General features: G+C 41.3%; 1 protein-coding gene across 1 annotated transcript in view; it reads left to right on the top strand.

The window, feature by feature from the left end:
• Positions 1–18,033, top strand: part of ppm1h (protein phosphatase, Mg2+/Mn2+ dependent, 1H) — a 33,841-nt gene that overhangs the window by 6,124 nt on the left and 9,684 nt on the right. The window contains exons 2-6 of the mRNA XM_084364100.1: positions 4,377–4,542; positions 6,648–7,004; positions 14,341–14,453; positions 14,593–14,677; positions 14,894–15,012. Of these exons, the coding sequence (XP_084220226.1) occupies positions 4,377–4,542; positions 6,648–7,004; positions 14,341–14,453; positions 14,593–14,677; positions 14,894–15,012 (840 nt within the window). The remainder of the gene's footprint in view (positions 1–4,376; positions 4,543–6,647; positions 7,005–14,340; positions 14,454–14,592; positions 14,678–14,893; positions 15,013–18,033) is intronic.

Below are 18,033 nucleotides of genomic sequence, written 5' to 3'. Positions count from 1 at the left end.
TTAGGTCGCTGGTTTCTATGAGTGAGTACAATTTGATGCTGATAAAGAGGATTCATAAAACCGTTTTTTCATCTTGTTTCATTGTAAAGGAGGTAAATACAGTCAGTGTCACACTTGGTGAGAGAGTACGTGAGCAGCATTTTCTACATGCAAAGCCTCTCAGTGCTCAGTCACATGATGCAGCACATGTTCTTGTGCTGTTTCTGCTACATCAACGCAGCACATTGCTCCGAGGCAGAAACAATGTAATGCTGTTTCAGTTCAGTGCCAGCTCTCGTTATCGTGCAGCTAACATTTAGAAAAAGACATGTTAAGCACTGCCGTAATCACATCGTGGGATCATCTTTATTATTAGTTTAAATGATCTTGTTTGTCAGAACTGAGATGTTGCAGCAGGAGTAGCAAGAGCATACATCAACAAAACTAAGGATTATCTAAACATAGATAACGTGCAGAAAGAAATACTTCAAAACGTTTAGAATTATGAATGTAGGTATACAATATGTAAGCATATGTATCGCTCAGGTTGGCAAGTGATAACTCCGTAGTATGATCAACGACAAAAGATACAGCGAATTAAGTGGTGAATTAATAAATGTAGATGATACATTATAGTACAGGCAGGGCAGTGGTTTAAAAGCCAACCTGAAAAACTATAATTAGCTGTGTTTAGTGAACAGTGTCTTTGTTGGAGTCATTGCCTCCAGGCCAGTTTTTTTACAACTTGGCGTCACTTATGTGTGGTCTGGTTGTGCAAGAGGTTGGCAACAAAGGACGATCCAGTGCAGAGCAAGGATCCAGTTTTCAAAATGTAGCTGCATTTAGGGCAGCAACAAAAGATGATTTCCATTAAAGAACAAAAATATTTTGGCAAAATAATCAATCAGGCGTTCGGTCTGTAAAGTGTTTAAAAAAAAAAGGTTACGTCTTCTTTTTTTTGTTTCATCGGTCCAAAGCCAAAAGTTATTAAATTTATGGATGTAAAAACAAGAAAAAATAGCAAATCCTCACATTTTAAATATTCATCACAGGCCAAAGTTTCTTTCTATTAATCTTATCAATCAACCAATGAATATATTGATTGGTGATTAAAGTATTTACTTATTTTGGTGGATTATGCACATTTATATAATGTACCTAAAGTGACCTGGTTGTGTTTGATAATGCCTTTGGAGAAAAGCGTCAGTCTTTAAGTGTTACTGAAGAAAAAAAAATCCCAAAAGAAAGAGAGCTTTAGATTACAGCTCTGCAGGGTAATTAAGGTCATGCCATTGTCTCATAGTGAGGAAATAAAAGGAGATAACCGAATATGACAGCCCTGCTCTCAGACACTGCCCGTGCCTCGGGGTGTGGATGGCTCTTCCTCTCATATCAGAGATGAAAGGCGAGAAAGCTCAACTGTTGTTAATCTCGTGATCTTCCAGGGTCAAATGAACGTCACTCCATGCAGGGCTTGCTTTGGTCTCGGACACGCGTGATGCTGCATGAAGTTTTGCGGCCTCTATTCATCATATGAAGTTGGGGAAAAGAGTTAAAGGGACACGCTGCTGGTTTAGCATATTTGACCCATTAACCACAAATCATATAAACTATATGCTTACATTACTGTTGGCCATTTTTCCAAACTATACTTTCATTTCAAAGACTGATTTTAAAAACTTGTACACAAAATCAAAACCAACTGCTGTCTAATCTGCGGTGATGTATTCGTGACCTTGGAGAGTTTCAGGAAAAATCTTAACTCGGGGTCCAGTACTGTTATCTTTCTTTACCTGGGCCTTTGAAACCACATCTGGACCTGTGAAATATGTGTTCATGTAAAACTTATTCTGTCATGGAAGCTGAAAAAAATGTCAGTGCCCATATTGTTGACATTAAAGTTGGCTCCTTTTCAGCTGATACTGCACAATGTCTGTGTAACTCATGTTTTACTCCAGATGTTCCTTCTTGTTCATGTGTGTCAATGCCTCAGCTGCAGATGTGACAAGATTATAAAGGAGCTGTTTTATGAGCCCTGAAATCAGTGCAGTTTATAAACTAAAGATAAGACAAACATGCATAAGTTCAGTACAAAACATGTGTGACGTGTACAGTATGTGCACATACATGTGACATCGGCATTTACTATATTTACGCTAGCTTCACTATAAGTTATGAGGATTGTAAAGGATGCAACTAATGATTATTACCTTACATTTTATTATATTTCAAATTAATCCGATTTTATTTAACCAATTAAATGTTTTGTCTACAGTCCACAGTCACAATTTCCTAGTGACCAATATGTCGTCCAACAAAGACACCAGAATTTAAAGAAAGATAATATTTATGTGAATTATAATGATATTAAACACAGACAATCTGCAATCTCCTCTTTTTGAGAAACTGAAACGAGCAAAAATTTGACATTTTGTGTAGATACATGACAAAAATGATTATTTGATTATTAGAATTGTTGGTGATGATTTAGTCTTGATAGACTATTGTTTCAGTGCTACACTTTCTACCTTGCCATATGTCATACTTGTGTCAGTAGGTCTATGGTCATGATGGTTAGGGAGCTGTGTGGACAAATGAAGTGCTTCCTTTATACCTGTCTTATTGACGCACTGCGGGGAGTATGCTATTTTTACTTTTTATGATAGGGAAGTGGTGAATAACCCACTGTGTAACACTCCAATTACTCAGTGAAGGTCTGCACAGTTAATATCCTGTCAGTTTTACAACCGGCAGTGTTTTCTTAGCTGGAGACAGACTATCTCTGCTCTGCATGTTCCCCCCATGACCAATTAGGATTATTTGTGTTGGATCCTCCTCAGTAATGATGGCTGCCTGTCATATCAACATATAGATATATAATGACCCAGTACCACCTCTTGAGCTCGGATGTTGTAAGTTACTATATATATAGTTATAATAGGGCTACTACAGACATAACATCTCCTTCGGTGTGGCTAAATTGAGAATGCCTGGAGTATTGTAAAGCAGCGTGTACACCAGCCCACAGCAGCAGTGCATCATCTGCCAGGTGTTGTATAATGCAGTATGTGTCTTTCTGTCCTTTGCCCTACATGCGTGGGTCATGAATTGAAATGTGTATTTAAAAAGTATACATCTGCCGACTTTATACCGCATTGTCGCACTTTGTTTATTGCAAAAAAGATGGCGACATGAAAAGAAGCTCTTACACAGAAATTCAGTTTGAATGGGTTTTTTACTCCCTAAGAACATCTAATGAATTAAAATTCAGCGCTTCAGTTGAAATGTTAAGAAAGACATCAGACCCCTTAAATTATCAGCAGCTGCACATCATCTTAAGCTGGCAATATTCAGGAAATGCTATCATAGTATTGATAACTGAGAGGCACAGTCACCTTTTGAAGAGTTTAATCCTCGGCACAGTTAAAGTGGAGATGACAACTGTGGTTTTGGAAATGGTTCATCCCTCAGCTCCCTCAGGCTTTGTTAGGAAGTTTATAAAATATGTAAAAAACGTGTTATATTCTATATCAAGCTGTTATTTTCTATTTCTTTTAAAGACATTACAGTGGTGTAAGAAATATTCAGATCCCTTAAGTATAAGTACTAATACCACACTGAGAAAATACATCACTACATGACAACACACGTTTATTTATACAGGACCGTTCAAACACAAGGCAATTCAAAGTGCTTTACAGAGACATGGAAATGCATTAAAGTGACAACTAAATCTAAAGCAAGCAAATAAAAAGTTGCAGATTAAATAGAAGTTATGAATCTAATGTATCCGACTAGTAAAAGTCCTACATACAAAACTTTACTTGAGTCAAAGTATGTAAGTATTATCAGCAAAATTGACAAAGTATGAGAATTAAACGCACTCATTGTGCACTCAAGTGTTCCCGTTCAGTGTTTTACTGTTATATGTGATGTTTTTGTATTGATGTTACTGCTGCAGTAATGTGTATGTTGCATTTCACCACTGTAAATGTTTAAGGTTGATCTCATTTTACCTCCTTGGGTAGTTTAATCTACAGCAATGCATCATATTCAATATGATCATCATTAAAGTGTTGTTGTCCTTTTGAGAACCACATATCTCTAATAAGTCAACATTTCATACGCTCAGGAAAGCTCCAGCTAATCCAAGATGGGTTTTTTCAGACAAATGCAGTGGAGTAAAAAGTACAATATTTTCCTCGGAGATAAAATGGAAACACTCAAATAAAGTACAAGTATCTCAAATTTGTACGTGCTTACTTGCATTTTAATGTTGTGTGTCTACAGTAGTTTATTTAATATCTTCTTTATATTTACTTTATCTTAATTCATTCAAAAAGTTTTCATTATGTTAAACTGAAATATTTTTCGTTGTTGTGTCCCTCTCTGTCCAGGGTCATCAATGCAGGAAAGAGCACATTAAACGAGGACCAGGCCTGCTGTGAGGTGCTGGTGGTCAAAAGGAGACCTTCAGGAAGCTCCACGCCCAACCGGACCCCGTTGACCCGCAGGAGGTCTTCCCTGCCCAACGGAGAGGGTTTGGGCCTCCGGGAGTGTCTGGTCAGTCAAACTAATAATAGTTTTGGATCTTGAGGAAACAGCCACCACATGCAACTGTTATGACAACAGGAAGTGAGGAGCAAAAACTTAAGAGCAAAATACAATCTGGAGTGAGATCTCTTGCCTCACTTGTCTTAATCACACACTGACAGGATTAATAAAAGTCTGCGTGAGTGGCTAACATGTTTTCTGGGTAAAGTAGTAAGGGGAAAAAATCACTGAAGTGGAATTTCTTAGAACAAATAAGAGCTAAACTTTATACTTCAGCTCAAAAATGACAAATCAGATTTCATTGTGGGTTGAGCCATCATTTAGATAAATGTCCTTACGGGTCACAGACTGGAAGTGTCTACATTTTTAGCGTTTATACACTGATGACATTCAGGTAACGATCAGGGTGGATGTAGTCCTTGAATGTCCCCGTGGCCTGCCGTTGTCCCCTCATTCTGTCCCATCAGCGGTTTATTGGGGCGTACAGACAGCACAGCGTCCTTTCCACACCACAGTGGCCTTTAACAGCTCCTGACAGCCACTAACACGGGCGGGCAAATGCGCGTACACTTGCTCACAGAAACACACGAACAGGCTTTAAAGTTCACCTTGTGTCCTCCCGCTAGTACAGTGTGTCATGTACTAAGGAAAACAATATATCATTATGTAATGTAAACTCACTGATATTTGTAGGGCAGTGGACCAAACACACACAGCATATTGACACAATGACGGCTCTGTTAAACCACCCTACATGGATGTTTGTCTCCGGTGATCTCCAACCGTTCATAAACAACCCTTTGTGACTTTAATTTGCAAAGGCAATGTGTGTCTATATAAAGTAACACTGCTGGTAACATTTCCTCTCAGCCCACCAGCCCTTTGCTCAGGCCCACCCAGAGCCTACAGCAAACTCATGCAAGTACCTCATGACTCAGTATTGCAGTGATACTAGACCGATAAGAGTAGTGCACAGCTTCTCTAGCGCTCTTTGCTTGCTTCATAGGCTCTTGTTGTAGAATCGGCCTGCGCTATTTATAGAAGATCAGAGCTTTAGTGTGTGCACAAATATGTGCTACACTCAGTGACCAGAAAAATGCAGTATACACCAGGGTTTCTGTTAGTGCTGGTGCTGGTCCACGTGTCCTGGAAGATTTTAATGTTCCGGGCAAATGGAAGAAATTCTAGTTAAATATAGCTCATCAAGCTCAAAAACAATTCAGAGACCGCCAACGGCGTGCATCACCAAGCCATAGCGTTGGTGTTCGACAGCCAGGGAATGAGACTAAACAATCGACTATAGATGAGAGGGTAGAAAGATAGTTCATCGTTGATAGGGATGAACAATATGGAATACTTTCAGCAGATATTGATCACCAGTGATTACCTGCTTCCCATGGCTGATACAGTGATCTTCGTTGTGATGATCATCATCTTCAACAGACTTTCCTGCTTAAAAAAAAAAAAAAAAAAGTTAATTACCGGGTAAGTGACACCCTGGTGTAAACCCTGATGAGATGTGTGCAATTCCAACTCTATGTCTGTACTATCATACTCATCGACTTTGAACAGCACGGCCGTCACTTCCAGGAGGGTGGAAGATCATAGAGTTGCTGCACTTTTTGAAGGCGGCAAACTCAAAGGTGTGCGATGATTGAAGCGGATCACAAGACACTTTGTCTAATCCTTTAATCTATTATGTGGGAGGTGGCACTTTGTCGGCGAACACAGAAGACGGTACAGACCTACAGCGCGTCGTGGTGGAGATTGAGGGATTGAACCAGAGCATACATTACGAGTGTTGTCGCTGAACACCTGCGGTATGGGATGAATTTAAATTCAGTTCAAGGAGAACGGAGCTTTCAGCCATTAACTTTGGTATCTGTATGAGTCAGCTTGGACCGTACAGCTTCCTGTTTGAGTCTCCGTGGCAACACATAATCTTATTCATAGGGGACCATTGAAACACACACAAACTTTACAGACTGGATGACTCTGCTTCATAGAAAATAAATAGATCTTCAGTTGCTTGTTGATTGATCAGTCTGACAGAGCTCCTCTCCTCTCCATCCTCCAGATGCAATTACTGACACAATTCTCTCATCCATATCCAGGAAAGCTCCGAAGACCTAACCTTACACTACTGGGCGTTGTTCGATGGCCACGCCGGCTCTGGTGTGGCTGTAGTGGCTTCCCGCCTTCTACACCACCACATCGCCCTACACCTTCAGGAGGTGTTGGAGATCCTCGGCAATCCGAACCTGGTGCCCCCCACATGCCTGGGAGAGGAGCCCATCAATCATCACCTCACGCCGACGTCCCAGCGCGCCCTCACCAGGGCTGCCTCACTGCGCGGCGCTGCAGGCGCTCCGGGCTCACCCAGCACCCCACCCACACGCTTCTTTACTGAGAAGAAAGTTTCCCATGAGAGCCTGGTGATCGGAGCCATAGAGAACGCTTTCAAAGACATGGTAAGAGGCATGTGCTTGGTGTGAAGTAGAAATCTGGAAGTTGTTCAGGTGCTAAATTACATACAAAATACATGTGTTGATTTAATACATGCAATACATTATTTTGTGGACTGTTGTACATTATACACTCTCCCTCATGTTCCTTGCGCACTTCACTCATCATTTCTCGGAAAAATTCCATGAACAACATTGTTCATCCCTCCGTCAAATCACCCAGAGTTGCCGCTTCCATCCATGGTTTTATGTGTCTTTGGAGAAAAAGGCTGGCCAACAAGCTACCACATTTATCTGTGCTCAAATGTTACTTAACACCCATTAAACTCTAATTACTTACCAAGTCAGTTGATATTGATTCACTTTAATTAGACTGTTAGACTCACAGTTTCCTGCTGTTTGTTTACAAAGATAGGCATAAATACATGGATCATTTCCCTGTTGAAGTTGACTTGTAGATACAATACATAGAGATGACTGGAAAGCACAGACAGACACCTTCATTTTATTACATACCTCAACTCTGAAACACACAACAAGCATCATGTCTATTTTTAGCATTAAGAATCCGGCCTTTCAATTGCTGCAAAATTCTCTCTGTTCCTTTCTTCATGAAGAGCTGTGCATGGGGTCAGTTTTTTTTCCAATCATTTGGTGAAAAATATTCATCAAAACACCCAAAGGAATCCCTTAAACCACACTGATCAACCTCCCTGCTGCCAAACTGTGTGCTCACTACTGTATGTCCCAAACAGTTCACCGTCCGATCACATGCACAGCGTTGTCACAACATACAATTTAAAATTGAACATAAAAAAAGTAAAGTTTCAACATATTTGTGGTTTGGAGAAATGTGCATTGCCAACATTTAGTCTGCTGATTGGGTTGTGTTGTAAGTGGACATGAGCTCATCTGCAGTGTCCTCTTACCAGCTGTGGGAAGGCAATAGGGTGGATAAGACGGTAAACTGTACCAAAACCCCAATAACAACACAGTCACATACCCCAAGTACCTTTTGCCAAGTTTACAATGTATAACAGTTTCTCTCAGTCAGTCAGTCAGTCAGTCAGTCAGTCAGTCACAGAATACCTCAGAGCCAGGAGAGGTGATGTACTTTTCCTTTCTAGTTTTTGCAGGACACACACACACACACACACACACACACACACACACACACACACACACACACACACACACACACACACACACACACACACACACACACACACACACACCAGCCATCTGGCAGTGCTGTAAGCGCATGCTGGAGACTTGACTCATGCAGAGGCCAGGAGATCAAGATCAGAGCCAATCAAAACAGTGCAGGCCTGCCTGACAGACTTTGAGTGGGAGGAGGTCAAAGGTCACTGGCCTCAGTTTCAACATCAGGGTTCTGACCAACAGCCTCTGTTGTGTTTGTCCTCTGCTGGGTTGTGAAAGAGTGATGTACAGTATGTACAGTTGCATTGAGAGATCAGAGTTGCTCTTCATATTCTGAAAGCAGTTTTACTTGCTTACCAACACATTTTAACAAGCAAATTACTTTAATTCAGTGTAGCATAAAAGAGAAGAAAGTGACCCCCCATCAAAGTAATGCATTTTTGGTCAAAATTCTTATTATAAAACTAAAGAAGGTTGTTGCTACAGCAACTACAACGAGCTTATGGCAGAGAAACTTACCACAAGGTGGAGACAAAAGCTCTGTACGCCAGCTTTTATGTACAAAAAAGAAAGCTGCAACTAACCTTATTAGTTATTATTAATTTATTAAGCCTGCTCTAACACACTGACCTAAACACACCTCCTCTTTGCAGTTTGAATGATTTTACAGATATATTAGTATTTCATACAGAATAACAATAAAGCTTTTTTCCCTTATTGAAATGGTTCATAGTTTGGTGCACATGGACGTCTGTGGGAAGAGTTTTGACTACTGCATGTAAGCAAATAAGAAAAAATACAGATTGTTTTCACAAACAGCTCACATATATTCAGTTAACTCAAATTGAAGACTGTTATAGCCAGAAATATTCACGATTGAGAAACTGGACCAAAATATATTTGTTAGGGTTAGGGTTACCCTTTTTTTTTTAAAACTACGACAAAACCATAATGATAAAAGCTGATTTATTTTCTGCAGAGTAAATAAGTGCAGGCTGAGAACACGTATGTAGGCTCACTCGCCGCCCTACAAAACCAAAGCGTAGTAACTGAAATTGAACTTTTAAATGTCTGTTTTATGAGAACAGAGAGCACAGACATTAGTTACCGCTCTCTTATCTTTTAGATAGCGGATAGTAAAACCATTATCACTTTTGATGTGATTGTTATTTATTTATATTAAGACAGGAACTAGATTATATTGTATGAGGGCATTTCTAATCCTAAAAATAGGTTTACACACATTTTACAGTTAAAACGAAATATATCAAACCATCTTTAATAGATTAAACTTAACTTAATGAATACAAAAAAGACAATACATGAAAACAAAAATAATAAATAAATGCACAAAATCTACAACTAATTTTGTGAATGACAACAGACCAAATACTATGAATGTTGTCGTCTCCCTCTGACTTCATCCTCAGTCTGCACAGCACTGAAGGCATTTCAACATTTGGGTTGTAGGCGAGATCTTTCTGGTTCCTGACAGACAGCAGTGCAGCTATATCTCATTTTTCAGTGCACGCCGGTGTTTCCACCTCTTCACCACTAGATGGAAGTGTGCAATTAGCTTTTTCACCAAACTGTACATGGCCATAAAAAGAGAAATGGTGTATTGGGGCACTGAGGGCTTGGTGTGTGTAGGTGTAGTTAATGCTTGTATAATGATAAATGAATAGAAAGATGTTTTTTTTATATTTTGGTTAATGATAAGGCGATGCTGCTTCACACAGTCATGTGAATTGTGTTTCAGTGGCTCATACTGAACTACAGTTTGAGAGTGTTACGTCACGACAAGATTTGTGAGAATAGCTCGGCAGTAATCTGCAGTTTTCGAGCAGGAAATGGACGATAGGATGTTAAAATTATGATCCACGACTTTACACGATATAATAGTTTCTGTATCCTTTTTCTACCTCTGCTCTGCTCATCATTTCCTTTTCTAGAAACATATCTGCTCACGACCCCTAGCAATCGGCAAACATCCATGTCTCACTCTGCTTGCCGTCTCTCCTCTCACATGCCTCCCTGGCTCTTTATCCAGCTCTGAATCTGCACTTTTTACCCTCCGTGTCCTCTCTCTTTCTTAAAGGGCAAGTACTCCCCAAAATCCACCATTTCAAACACTGCAGTTAAAATCACAGCATGAGCGTACATCAAACCTCACAGCTAAAAAAAACCCCTGCCTAATGGTGATCTTAAGTTGTTTACCAGGAAGCTATGCTGTATATTAAAGCAAATACAATGTATGTGCAGTTTATTGCTCGCTTTTTTTTTGTCCAGCTGGTCAAAGCATTTTTCTCCTCACCTTTGGGCTTTAATTAAAGCGCCTACACTCCTCCACAGCTGTCATTTATTTGAATTTCAGTAATCATTTTAGCAAAATTAGATGCAATCGGGTTTAAATGATACACATTTCCGCTTGGAACAAAAAAAAAACGTCACTTCTACTTTTGATGAGTAACAACCCAAAAGACGATTTTGGCAGAATCTTACCCCCTAAAAGCCCCCCGTCTTATTTTTTTAATGAAGCTCATTCTTTAAGAAAATGGAAAGTGTCAGAGAATCTTTGGAAGGGTTGTTATCACTCTAAATCTTTGTCTCAGAGTTCACCGAGCCTCTGTGTCTTATCAGCGGGATCCGCCTTTAATTCTCCTCTGCCACGACTCACTGCATTCCTATGGAAGCGGCCGGTGTGTGTGGAGCGGCTGCTGAAGCCTGATAATCACTCGGGGATGTGTAAACATCAAAAAACAACGTGCAGCTCAGACACAAAAGCTTATCAGCCAAGCAGCAGGTTGGCCTGGGACAGAAATAAGAGAGTATGAGATCACTGACCTCATATCATCCTCTTTAGTATAAGATGTTTATATGTGGTCGTATACCTTGTGTGCGTGTTCAGGTTGAGTTACTTGTGCAGACTGTCACTTGACATCTTAGTGCTTAATTTATGATCTGGCTTACCATTTCAGCCTTTTGAGAAATACCTTATTAGCTTTTTTTAAGCTATTCAGCAGCCAGTTAGCTTAGCACAAGTACAGGAGAGAGGGAAAACGGCTAGTCCAGCTAGTTTACCGCATTAAACTGTATCTCATATGTTATATCTGTACATAAAGTGTAAAAACAGTGTGTTGTCAGTGTCTACACATGTTGTGGGCATATTTTTGAACACTGAAGAGAGCCGGGCTAGCCGTTTCATCCTACATCTAGTTTTGTGAGGTGATGCTAATGATGCAAATTACACCTTTAAACCGTTAATGCACGAAACAGTGACCGCCACCATGGCAAGCTGTGTGTCTGTGTGAGTGTGTGTGTTGGCAGTGGTGTTATTAATGCTCTTTATTAAAGGAACATTAGCTGATTTTCAAAAGGAATTTGCCCAAAGGTCATTCTTGCCCTCAAAAACAGCCGATGTGCCACTGGTTTGGCTAATTAGTTAAAGTGATTAATTTAGTTAATTAGCTCTCTCACTGTCCATCACCAGAGTATTCCATCTTTTCGGACATTCAGCCTCTTTTTCTGGCGTCACTGTTCTCTGACATTTTTCTTTTTTCCCCACGTATTTTTAGGCGCATTAGCTCGAGGCTTGATTTTTGAAAACTCACTCAACAGACTGCACTGCAAACAGCATGGAGAAGGGCGTGAGCTGGTTCAACATTGTTCTGAAGACGATGGCCTTCATGACACCATATTTTGAATAAAAATGGTCCATTCTCACTACTCCACTCTACATCACGTAATGGTCCTCTAGGGTGAATAAAGATGGTTAAAAATGAAGTTATCAAGTTGTTTGTTCTGATGTTGAGAGGCGTATCTGTGTTGGAGTGTGTTTTCTTGAGGGTCTGTTCAAAGAAAACTTTCATTACATTAGGATGACACTTGATGTAGTTTGGTGTCGAGATGTATTGAGGTGAACTTGATTGTACTTGTGTAAGTCTGCAGTGTTCTTTCGTCTGTCCCTGACATTTCTTATATCAAAGTGGATTTGAGTGGAACATTTTCTATTATTCGGTCCTTTCACTTGTTGCTAGACGATAAGATGAATTCATTGAATGTGCAATGTGTAGGAATAGGCCACCTGTCGAAGGTCACTCCAAACAAATAAGTACGAGCACATCACTAAAGGAACCGCTAACTGCTGCTCACTATAATCTTTCTGGAGCCATCTATGGCTGTAGCTACTACCTTCCATTGGCTAGTTAGCTCAGTTAGCCATGCAGCTGATTTGAGTCTGCACAGAGTGGGAGCTTGGAGCAAAGGGGGAGTCCTGGTGTTCCACTGTTGACAATGAAAGTAGGCTCAGCAGCCTCCATCTGTGAAATAATGATAAAACTGATAGTTTTTCACATTCTGTTGAATTTATTTTGCTTTGTTTTGAATTTTTGAATGATTTAAAGGTGCAATATGTAAGAATTTTAATTAGAAACATTCAAAGATTTACAAAGTATATCGACAAAACGTGAAGAAATGACGTGAAATACGTGTAGCCTATGTATTTTTTTGGTTAGCATGCTAATCAGCTAGCATAGTAAACACCAACAGTGCTCTGAGCTCCCAGTCTGTGCAGTCAGCTAATAGGACTCTAGGCAGCTAACTGAGCTAAATAGCTTACAGAAGCTACTGTTAGCAGTTATTTTGGTGATATGCTGCCCCCTATTTGTTTGGAGTATGACAATTCTTACACATTGCACCTTTTAAATCTTTTTTGACTTGATGATTACGTTCATTATTTTTGACATAATGGCTGACGTGGTCCCAAACAGTGGCAGGATGTGTGCAATATGTCTGGGCATTGCATGTCTTTTTCTGTCTGCTGGTTATTCGGCTCAGTTGTTAGATTCTTCCTGGTGGAAGTGGAGAGGAGAAAGGTGTAGATGTTTATGCAGACATTTTCATTTTTAAAGACTTTGCCTGCAGCAAGAGGTATTGGATACAGCGAGGATAAATATGTATGGCTCACTGTGGATTCATAATTCATTCAGGGTGAAGGACACATTTGTTCACCCTCCCCAGCACACGCACGCACGCACACACACACACACACACACACACACACACACACACACACACACACACACACACTACATGTATCCATCCTCTACACTCCGCCGTGCCCTCTCGCTCATGAAAAATGCGTACAGCAGCAACAGTGTGTGTGTGTGTGTGTGTGTACGTGTGTTTCTATCACTGGAAAAGACGTTGGAGTGCACGCATCCAAACACATGCTAATTCTGTTTTGTATGATTTCGCACACCATCCAGTCACACACATGCAGGAGTGTGTACACTAACTTTGGTATTTGCTTCCAGCTACAAATACGCATATTTATGCACACCACCAATCCACTGCTGTCAGAGACACTTACTGTACACACACACACACACACACACACACACACTGTCAGAGTTGTGATCAGATGGAGGTCGTCAGCAGTGGAGCAGAAGGCGATTTGATTTAGTTGGGGTAACATCCCTCATGGGAAAACATGTTAGGGATGGCCTCGCTGCAAATGTGTCCGCCAACATTTTTCATCCCACTCAATCTGTTGATGGTGACGGAGGGATGCGAGGGAGGCGCCGGCGGGGTCATCCATTTCCTCGGGATAACTTCCTGCCTCTGTTTTGCGATCAGAGGCCCCTCAGGAGCTGTTAACAGCAGACCAACAATAGCCACGGAGAGCATAAAAGGGTTAAAGCAAGTATGAGCAGCTTGGTTCAAATTTATGTTGGCATTTTGATTAATTCGCTGACAGGTTAATTATTCATCTAATTAATGAACTGATAGCACGGGTTTCTCAAATCATTTTTTTGGTTTAATTAGCAACAAATTAATCTGGGCTAATTAACTGGTGTAATAACCAGCGGTCCCTCCAACTTTCCCTCCAATCCTTTTGGTCTCCATTCCGTTTTATTGCTCCTTGACTCACGGTGCTTTTGATAAATGAATTCATTATGTCGCTATAATTAATAACAGCATCATGGCGTGTTTAAAGTATCAGGGCAATATTTTCCTCAGTATCAGGTTCTTGTTTAAATGCTATGTGTCTCTGTGTGATAGGAAAAACTTTAGAGGCTGTGATGATTAAAAACACGATTATGAGCGGATGACGGTGGGTTTGGATTATGGGCTCTCATCACAGGATTAATCTGTATGTGTATGTGTGTGTGTGTTTCAGGATGTGCAGATAGAAAAAGAGAAGGCGGTTTACAACATCTCGGGTGGCTGCACAGCTCTGGTGGTCGTTTATCTGCTCGGGAAGCTCTACGTTGGGAACGCCGGCGACAGCAGGTGAGAGGCACATACACACTAATTGACATGTAGGCATCTCCTCTCTGTCGTTCACCTCCGGCTGCCCGGCAGCAAGCAGGAGCGACAGTTTCCCAGCTAAAGTAAACAGACTTTTGTTTTGTCTGCTCCTCTCCCACAGAGCTATCATTATCCGGGCCGGAGAAGTCATCCCCATGTCAGCAGAGTTCACACCGGAGTCAGAGAGACGGCGACTGCAGTTCCTGGTAAGAAAGAACCTTTCGAAGCGACTCTAGCGAGAGCACAGCTGTCAGATATTACGGAGCTGACCTCCCCTCCCGTTGAGACGCTGACGCTGTCTCTCGTACACTGCCTGCTCTCTTTACCAGCTTAATAGACTATGGAATTGTTTTTCCCATCCCCTGGGCATGTCAATCTTCTTCTTTGTCTGTTTTTTTCTCCCCCCCTCCTTCATATCAAAGGCCTACATGCAGCCGCACTTATTAGGGAACGAGTTTACACATCTGGAGTTCCCGAGAAGAGTCCAGAGGAAGGAGGTGGGGAAGAGGATGCTGTATCGTGACTTCACTATGGCGGGATGGTGGGTAGACAGATTCACTGATTATTTTGGACTGATTTTCTGATTAGATTAATCTGTTGAAGTCAATGCACAAGTGACATACAGTACATACTGGCAGGACATTGTTTTTTTTTTTCCCGGTTTTGCATTTTCCTTAAGTATGTGTGACAGTAAGTTCTCTTCTGCCTTCCTGCTAAATTATTCAAAGCGTAAAACTGTTAAATTTTTTACATCCTTACACTTCCTGTGTATCTGGTAGAATCCATTCATGAGCCCTCCGAGAGAAATGTGCGTGAAAATAATTTCTGCTGCCAAGACTCACGTAATTATGCCTCGCTAGACTTTTGACTTGTGACTTTCTCTACGTTTGAATGATTTTCTATAATGTACCCCCGATGAAAATAGTCAATAGGAGCAATCTCCTGCCCATTCAGTGTGCAGCAGTCAAAAGAATTCAAACGTTCACTGTGAGATGAAGGTCCAAGAATTGGCATAGACATTTCTGATTCAAGAAGGTGAGAAGGAATATGTGAGCAGAGGGTAAAGAGTCAGAGATCAAGGAAGATGGTAGTGTGAAGTTAGATAAGATGATAGTGACACGGCCAGAAGGTAGAAAATCAAATTAAATTTGTAGCTTAAAGTAATACAGTCATAGTTACAAACACCTCCTAAGATCGCATGAGGTTAAATGCAATTTATCAGCATTCGAAGAAGATCAAAGAAGTGAAGCTAAATGCTCTTTAAAGCAAATACATTTGTACCTAAATTCTACATGAAGTATGGAAAAATTATTATTATTATTATTATTATTATTATTATTATTATTAATATTTATGTACAAACCTGATTCCAAAGAAATTAGATGTTGTGTTAAACATGAATAAAAACAGAATGCTTTTATTCGCTCACACCGCTTTTGTCCACAGGGGGAAGTTCCCTGTGGCGGCCATTTTCAATGCAGGACTTTTCCTTGTACAGGAGGTTTTTTTTAGTTTTTTTCTTTTCACATGGTGGTTTTAGTTAAGTTGAATATTTCGATATTTCTTTGACCACCGAGTCAAATAGTAAAAACAGCAAGTATAATTTGCTGTTTATACTATAAGACCGCTTTTGAAGATGGCCCTGGTCTGACCCATGAGTACTGAGTAATGTAATGTAGTAATGTAGTTATGTACTGAGCACCCATGGGTCAGAACCTGAAAATGTTGATGGGCGTCATGGCTGGTGTGATCCCATCAAAGATACCCAGAGAAATCCACAAGTTTCTCCCCCTCTCTGAACACGTAGATTTTCATCAACAATGGTGGTTGTTCAGTGATGCGGATCATGTGTGTTTACGGCCCGACTACATTATTGTACACTAGCTGTAAGCTCGCGTTAACTGCCAAACCAAGAGTGTTTTAATTCAGTACTCAACAGAGACTCTGGTGCTCCCTCTTCGTTCCCCCTCTCCTCTCTGGGATGGCTTCATGAGGTAAAGTACATTTCCCCTCCAGCTCCAACATTGTAGTACAGAAATACTGAACCGTGGAGATCACCTCGCTGCTGCAGTCAGGTTGATAAACAGAAGTGAAGATAAATCCACTTTCTTGAAAGTGAAAAATTTGAGTCTGGCGCTGCACCCGACTCTCTAGCGAGCTAATCAGTAGCTACACCCCTTGCTTTGCCTGGCCCTCCGTACTATTGCTCCACACGCAACACTCTTCAAATGTATTTTGTTTTGTTTTGATAGAGAGCCCCCTAGCGGCAGAAGTTGTACATTTAAGATGGAGCTAATTACTCGAGGTTGAATCTGTTACTCTATTTTATAAGCTGATCATGTGTTTTGGATGTGATCTCCTTATAGAAAAACTGTATTTCAACATTGAAGCCCTTTGTTGTTTTCTGCCCCCTGTAGAAAATGTGCTCTGCATATATACGCATTTATAGATATATGAGTTATAGGTGCAGGTGACTGAGGAGAGATGAGCCGTATGTTTCCTGACACAACCTCTGTGCGGCTGTGCTCTGCGGCGCCGCTCGGTTCAGCAGATGTAGGTCAGTCAGCGGCTGTGTTCCTTGTTGGGCCCAGAACTCTCATCCTGCTGTCTGCCTGCTTACTGTCTCAGCAGCGCAGACGGCCTGTGATGTATTTTTAATCAGGTTCTACCCATAACCCAGTTCTGCTCATTTCACCCGAGCTAAGTCTGGGTCTTAAATTAGTTTCCAGTCAGCCGCCGTGGCTGATTGCTCTGATGTGTGTGGGTGTGACTTAAGTGTGTCATCTTGTATAGGTGCAGATCAGATGCTCTATAGGTTCAGAGGATCTGGCTGTTTTTTTTATGTCTCTGCAGCGTTCTGTCTGTACATGTACACTCTCTATGTGCAGCCAGTGTGCCCACATACTGCGTGTGTGTGGGTGTAAGCTGCCATCCAGTTTCCCTCAAAGGCAACCGTGATCAAGGCCACGCTCTAATGAAGGCGTACAGGTCCGCAGCCCACCTCTCTCTGTGTTCCTCCCCCGCTTTCTTTACCTCCCCTCCCTCGGCCACTGTGAGTGTGTGAGCCGGCTCTGGCGTCGCAAGCTGTAATGGTGGACGCTGTCCAGGATGGCGGGCGGTTTTGTTTTGTAAGACGTCCCGGAGTGATGGATGTTGAGCGGTCGGCCATGTCCGACGTGATCCAAACGCCACGGAAAACCGCAGCCAGCCAGGCGGAGGGAAGGTGGGGTGGAGAGGACAGAGAGAGGGGGAACGAGAACAAATGAGAAGGAAATTGCTTCAAAAGACAGAGAGAGATGGAGGAAGAATTAGAGATAAAGAAGGAGAGGAAGGGAAGATTAAGGTTGGTAAGATGTAGAAAAAAGAAAAAAGATGGCGTGGAGGGCAGTGATAAACGACAATAAACGGCACCCACGCCCACCGGGGTGTCTGTCCTCCCCCTGATCCTAAAGACAATGCATGAGTGAGGAGGGTGACTAACACACACCTTCATCACTGTCATACATTTTCACTCCTGCTCCTCCTTCTCTGATACCTTTGTGCACGGTGACTGAGGCCTACA

Source organism: Pagrus pagrus, assembly GCF_965226575.1.
Source record: "Pagrus pagrus genome assembly, chromosome: 10".
Lineage (NCBI taxonomy): Eukaryota > Metazoa > Chordata > Actinopteri > Spariformes > Sparidae > Pagrus > Pagrus pagrus.
The sequence above is the reverse complement of the archived record's forward strand: the minus strand, read 5'-3'. Positions and strand labels throughout refer to the sequence as shown.